This window comes from Panicum hallii, chromosome 1 (genome assembly GCF_002211085.1).
Source record: "Panicum hallii strain FIL2 chromosome 1, PHallii_v3.1, whole genome shotgun sequence".
Taxonomy (NCBI): Eukaryota; Viridiplantae; Streptophyta; class Magnoliopsida; order Poales; family Poaceae; genus Panicum; species Panicum hallii.
In genome coordinates this window covers 8,102,674-8,109,933 of record NC_038042.1, presented here as the reverse complement: position 1 = coordinate 8,109,933, position 7,260 = coordinate 8,102,674, and the positions used below count along the sequence as shown (strand labels likewise).

General features: G+C 49.7%; 1 protein-coding gene across 1 annotated transcript; it reads right to left on the bottom strand.

Annotated features, from left to right (window-relative positions):
* Positions 1-4,713: 4,713 nt before the first annotated feature.
* LOC112895527 lies at positions 4,714-5,079 on the bottom strand. Its single transcript, XM_025963484.1, has one exon. It carries the CDS (start codon positions 5,077-5,079, stop codon positions 4,714-4,716), a length of 366 nt encoding a protein of 121 aa, XP_025819269.1.
* Between the last annotated feature and the right edge of the window lie 2,181 nt (positions 5,080-7,260).

Below are 7,260 nucleotides of genomic sequence, written 5' to 3'. Positions count from 1 at the left end.
CTTAGCCGACTGGTTTTTTTGCCTTTCGAAAAACTTTCCTCTTGTCAAACAGATGCTGGCCAACCGCTCTAGGCTTGAGCTAGACAAGCTGAAAGCCATTGAAGATGGAGCCCACCAGTTACAGGCCAAGGACCGCCAAATTGGAGCACAAATTCAAAAGAACGTCGAGTTGAGGAACGAGCTCAACACTTTGAAACAGGAGCGCACCCGGGAGGTCTGGCTCTTGAAGAAGGAGATTCAAAATCTTCCAGACAAGAACAAGGCTCTGGCCAAAAATCACCAAGGTCACAAACTGTCAACTGCTTTGCCTTGTTTTGGTGTATCCAAGTATTTGTGTCTGAACTCGCACAGGTGCTTCTTCTTGTCGCTTGCCCGCAGAACTCAATAATATAATAAGATATAAAGAAGATCTGCTGACTGACATGAAGAATCTGCTGTACCGTCATACAGATGACGTGGAGCTTATGGCGAAGCAACTTGAAGATGCCAAAGTGCAACTCGGAGAGTGCCTGCAACAGATCAAGAACATGGCAGAAGAGAAGGAAACAAGAGAAAAGGAACTTGAAGATCTCAGGGGTGCTGCCTAGATAGTAGTCGACATGGTGGATCCTCCAGAAGAAGGGGTGGTTAGCGACAAGACACTGTTGGAGCGACTTCGCAAAGCCCCTTAGAAGATCACCGGCTTCATCTCGGAAACCACGAAGACCTATGTGGTGCACATCCTGGGACTCGTAAAGTCCTATTGGCACAATGCCAACCTGAGTCCACTAGTCAGTATGTCTGCTGAATGCTCTAAGGAGAAATTCTTAGAGTTTGTCAAAGAAGTGAAACCAGTGGTTCAAAAGTTAGTTGATAGCTTAGAACATGAGTGAAAACAATGGACGGACCATTGAACAATCCCTCTAGCTTTGTATGAATGTACATATGTTTATAATGCTACTTGATGTACAATGTTGCCTGTTGATGTACTCGGGTACTAACTGCTTGAGTAGTACCGATAATCACAGGACTTAAATTTGATGCTCGAGCCACCCATGTAAGATTACCCAGAAGGCAGTGCTTCTAGAGGTAATTGATGGTGTTGCGTTCAAGACTTAGACCCACGCAGGGGCTTACGTGAACTAGGGTTTGCTCGCGTCGTGCGATACCTACAATTACTTTGGTGATGTAGGCGTGGGAGCCTCTTCGACTTTATCGTAGTGACTTGTGCTATTGGTTCTGGTGAACCGTGTAGGCTAGTACTCGAAGTAGTCGGAGCATTTGCAGGTAGTCATATCGTTGTGGCCCGGGAGATCGGCGTAGAAGTAGTCGTACCAAAAGGACTCATGGCGCTAGCCCCCGAGTGCTTTTGTGTTAGTACTCGTGGCCACAGCCTTCGAGTTCTACAATATGGTGTAGAGACAAAAAATAGTTGTTTGGGAACTAAATCAACTCTTTATTGAATAACATGCCGCGCTGCAGCTGGCAACTTTGTGTACAAGTTATCTAAGGGGAAAAACGTCGTAGGAGCTCGATATTTTAGGAGTTTGGGACCTCCTGACCATCAGGGTACTATAGTTGATATGACACTGGCCTCGTAACCCTTGAGATGATGAAGGGCCCTTCCCATCATGAGTTGAGCTTGTATAGGCTAGTCTCATCTTGGATGTGATGGAGGACCAAGTCACCAACGTTGACGGATCTTTCATGGACGTTGCAATCATGATAACGTTGAATGCCTTGTGCGTAGCGGGCAGACTGGATCAAGACGTTGCATCTGACCTCTTCCATGGAGTCGAGTTCAAGCTATCTTGCCTTGTCTGCCTCGCCTTCTTCATACATCTCCAGTCTTGGAGACTCCCACATGATGTCAGCGGGAAGGATAGCTTCTGACCCGTAGACAAGAAACAAAGGTGACTATCCTGTGGCTTTACTCAGTTGAGTGCGTAGCCCCAGATGACTAGTGGTAACTCATGGACCTACTTGCCTCCCTTTTTACTGTTCTCGTCCTAGAGTCTTTTATTCAAACCATCAAGGATCAAGCCATTAGCACGCTCAACCTGGCCGTTGGTTCGCGGGTGAGCCACTGAGACATACTTGACCTTAATGGCGCTTCTCTCGCAGAATTCCCAAAACTCATGTGAGTGGAAATTGGATCCCAGATCTGTGATGGTAGTGTTGGGAAAGCTGAACTGTTGCAAGATATGGCAGATGAAACCGACTACTCGATCTGCAGAGAGCTTTGAAATCAGCTTATACTCGATCCACTTTGTAAACTTGTCGATGGCCACCAACACATGAGTGAAACCTCATGGCGCTGTTGTTAGAGGCCCAATCATGTCGAGACTCCAGCATACGAACGACCAGGAAGGTGGTATGGTGATGAGGTTATGCGCCGGGATGTGAGCTTGCTTGCCGAAGAACTAACAGTTGGTACTCCAGCGGATGAGTTCTTCAGCATCTGCCAAAGTCGTCGGCCAGTAGAAACCTGATCTGAATGCCTTCCGACTAGCGTGTGAGAAACCGCATGGTTCCCGTAGGTGCTGTCGTGGATCTCCCAAAGTATGTCTTTGCCGTCCTTGGTGAGGACCAATTTCATGAGTACCCCGGTTGAGGCTCCACACTTGTATAGCTTGTCGCCAACCAAAACGTACCCTTTGCTCTACCTGATGATGCGTGCAGCCTCCACGCTCTTTTTGTCAACGCCAGGGGGTAGTTTGTGGTCTTTGATGAAGTTGATAAAAGTTTCATGCCAGTCGACCTCGATCATCATGACCTCTCGGTCGGGCTTAGAAGGGTTCGAAGCGATAGTGCTTTGATCTGGTATCTTGATGGATGGGTGGTGTAGTTCATGAACAAATACTCCTGATAGGATGTTTGCTCGATCGGAACCTATCTTTGCGAGCACATCAGTGCCCACATTGTTGTCCTGGATCACGTGGAGAATTTCCAGGCCTGAGAACTTGCCTCCAGCTTGTGTATCTCTACGACATAGTCGTCCATGGTGTCTTTGTTGATGTCCCACTCCTTGTTGACTTGTTGGACTACCAGCACGGAGTCGCTGTAGACAAGTAGTCGCTTGATGCTAAGGGAGACTGCTAGGCGCAGCCTATGAAGTAATGCCTCATACTCGGCTTTGTAGTTGGAGACCTTAAATAGTATCTGGAATACGTATTTAAGTTGTTCGCCTTTTGGTGAGATGAAGAGAACTCCTGCGCTGCGGCCTCCAAGCTTGAGAGAACCATCGAAGTACATGACCCAATGCTCTAGCATGTTGGCTGGAGCTGCGACTTGATTTTCTCGCCACTCTGCCATGAAATCGACTAGTGCTTGTGACTTGATGGCGGTGCGAGGCTTGAAGTTGATGCTGAGAGCCCCCCAGTTCCATTGCCCACTTGGAGATACGACCAGTGGCATCCCGATTGTGGAGTACATCTGCCAATGGGAAATCAGGGATAGCTGAGATTTTGTACTCGTTGAAGCAGTGGCGAAGCTTCCTGGATGTGATGAGTATAGCATAGAGAAGTTTCTGAATTGACGGGTAATGAACCTTAGATTCAGAAAAGACTTTGCTGATGAAATACACTAACTGTTGCACACCAAAGGCATAACCTTCCTTGGAGCGCTCCACCACGATGGCCGTGCTGATGACGTGAGTCATCGCGATAATGTAGAGAAGCACATTCTCGCACGGTAATGGAGCCATGAGAATGGGGGGCAACTGAAGGTGATGCTTTAGGTCTTGCAGCGCTTGTTTCGCCTCCTCTGTCCACTGGAATTTGTCTTGCCGCTTCAGAAGCTTGAAGAAGGGTAGTCCCCATTTTCCAAGTCGTGAGATGAATCTATTAAGAGCCGCCATGCACCCTGTGAGCTTAAGGACGTCCTTGATTGTCTGCGAGCTCCCATATCTGTGATGGCGGTGATCGTTTTCAGGTTGGCTCCAATTCCTCAGTGATTAATGATGAAACCGAGTAGTTTCCCTTGTGGTACACCAAAGATGCACTTAGTCAGGTTGAGCTTCCACCGGAATCTGTGTAGGCTGTTGAAGGTTTCCTTGAGGTTGGAGATAAACTCATCATGGTTTCTGGTCTTGACGACCACGTCATCCACGTAAGCTTCAACATTGTAGTATAGTTGGTCAGCGAGGTATAGCTGGATGGCTCGCTCGTATGTTTCCCCTATGTTCTTCAACCTGAAGGACATAGTCCTGTAGCCATATGCTCTAAACGGGGTGATGAACGCTGTCTTGATCTAGTCTTCTTCCTTGAGGGCAATCTGATGGCAGCCCGAGTAGCAATTAAGGAAAGAGAGCAGGACGCAGCTGGCTATAGAGTTGATGACTTGGTCGATGCGTGGGAGTGCGAAGGGATCCTTGGTCAGTGTCTGTTGAGATCAGTATAGTGAACACACATTCTCCATTTATTATTCTTCTTTTTCAAAATAAGTACAGGATTAGCTAGCCACTCTAGGTGGTATACTTCTTTGATAAAACTAGCTATGAGTAATTTTGCTAACTCCTTCTTGATGGCTTCCCTCTTGTCTGGGAGAACTGACCCATTGCTTCTTCAATGTAGCCTTTGGGTCAAATTTTAGGCAATGCTCGATCAACTCCTTGGGCACCCCTGACATATCCACTGGTTTCCATGCAAATATATCTCGGATAGCCTGAAGGAAGCTGACAAGTGTGGTTTCCTATTTGTCGTCCAACCCGATGCTGATCAGAGCTATCTTGGACTAGTCGCCCTCCTGCAGTTGGATGGTCTTCATGCTGATGTCGCTGGTGTTAGGCTTCACCGTGGACTGGCTCAACTTCTTAGTTGGAATTGCCATTTCTGACTGGGAGAGCTGCTGTGCGGCCACAAAGACTTCAGCTGAAGGTTCTGGCACACGAGTAATCGAGGCATACTCAATTGCCTCTTTGTCACAGTCGTACAACTTCTTTATGTCGCCGCGAAAGGTGAGCACCCCTATCTTGCCTGACATCTTGAGAAGCAGGTAGACGTAGTGGGGCACAGCCATAAACTTGGCCAAGGCAGGCCTGCTGAGGATGGCATGATATGATGACTCGAAGTTCGCCACCTCAAACTTGATACACTCCATGCGATATTTTTCCTTCGTCCCAAAGGTAATTGGAAGGGTCACCGAGCCGATCAATGTAGCCGCGTTCCCAAGGATGATATCGTGGAACGGAGCTTTGCTAGGGTGAGCATCTTGGAGATGTCAAGCCCCATCATCTTCAGTGTACTCGCGAAGAGCAGGTTGAGGCCGCTCCCACCGTCGATGAGTACAGGGGTAAGCTGTGAGCCCGACAGCATAGGATCCAAAACGAGCGAGAATTTTTCTAGCTCGGTGAAGCTGGTCCACTGATCCTCTCTGGAGAAAGAGATCAGGACCTCGCTGTATCTCAAGGGCCGCTATAAGGCTGGCCCGACAGACAGGATCTCGCGCAGAGTAAGTTTTTGCGCACGTTTGGTGGGGAAGCCGCCGTTGCCGCCGAAGATGATGTTGACGATGTTTGCCGGGTGTTGGAAACCTTGCGCCCCCGACTTGTCTCCCTCCTCATCCTCCTTGTCCTTCCCCTTTTCATCATAGTCGGGAAGAGGTGTGTTGAGGGACTTGCGGAGGCTGATGCACTGGAAGAGGGTATGCTTGGACTTTGGGTGCATCGGGCATTGCTTGTGCAGGATCTTCTCGAACTGGTCCTGATAGGTCCCCGACCTCTTGCCATGCGGGTTGCACTCAACAGCGGAGACTAGGTCGTCTAGCTTGCGCTTTTGAGAGGATCCTGAGTAGTTCTGCTGGCCTTTGTCGGAGCGGTTGTCGTTGTTGTGCTTGGGGAAACACTCGTTCTCCTCGTCCTCCTGGTCAGCACATCACTGCATCATGTCGCAAATCTCCATGGCAGTCTTGGGGCGGTTGCATCCGACGTCGCGAAAGACGTGCTTCATGGTGAGGCCGTTCTGGAAGCAGTGGATGACATCCTCATCGGTGATGTTGGCGATAGTGGCGCGCATCTTGAAGAAACACCTGGTGTAGGACCTCAGGGTCTCGTTCTCCTCCTGCTTAACCTATGACAAGTCGTGACGAGTACCTGCTTGGAGCATGGAGCCCTAAAAGTTGTCGATGAAGACTTTCTTCAAATCCTCCTAGGAGTTCATGGAGTCTGGCCTGAGGCTTTTGAGCTAGGTGAGCGGTGCAAACTCCAATGCCATCAGGAAGTAGATGACCTTGGTGGTGTTGGAGCCGCCTGACACTTCAATGGCGGTGGAATAACAGTGAATCCACTATCGTGGGTTTTTCTTGCCATCGTACTTGATGATGCCGACTGACTTGAACTCCCTCGAGTAGTCGCGGGAGGTAATGTTGCAGGTGAAAGCTGGAAAGCGATCACTGTCGTCAATGTCGTGAAGTCTCTCGCTGCGCTCCCGGCATCTTGCGTTGATGATGTTCCGACGTTGTGGGCATATCATGGAAGTCCCTACGGTGGTCTTGGCCTCCCGCAGAATGCCCCCAGCCTGAGGTCTCACGATCTATTGATTGCCTCACGGTCGTGGAGGCTGTTGTACTTCTTGTTGACGTGGCCGCGTCCGGACTGCTAAGCGTTCTGGTTGTCTGGTTGCACTGGTGGTTGTCGTCCCTTCGAGGGTTGGGTCTACCTCCTGGGGTACTACTAGCCTAGGGGACAGTGCTCACGTGGCGTTCAGTTCTTGAGCGGCTGCGCTGCACTGATGGCATGGGGTCCCGCTGGTCCAGTTGGACGATAACGCGCTGCGTTAGCTGCAGCAACCTCTCGATCTCCGGGTTTTGGTGTAGCCGCTGGATTAGCAAGGCTGTTTTAGCGATGTTCCCAATCGGAGTGTTGTACTCGCGATCATCAGCTACGGTGAAAGCATCGTTAAGGTTTCTATGGTGAGGTGGGTTCCATGCGCGAGCTTCTGCGTTCCGCCTGCGTTTAGCACGTTTGGCGTTTTTCACCCTTCAGATCCTGCTGTGCTTCTCATCTTCGTCTTGAGGGGCGTCTGCCGTGCACTCATCGGCGGAGACATCCGCGAGTAGTTCATTGTCGTACTATCTCCCTGGTTCATCATCGTCGCCATGCTCGTGGATGGAGGCCATGGAGACGTGACGTTCCGGCGAGAATTCGCCACTAGAGCTGTAGTCGACTAGTCCTGTCTCACTCTCTCCCTCCTCAGCGATGGGAGAGAGGGGCTTGCCTTCTTAGAAAAGCAATTCTTGTGTGTAGGCCACAAAGCAGGAGTTGTATCCGAGTAGCTTAAAGGG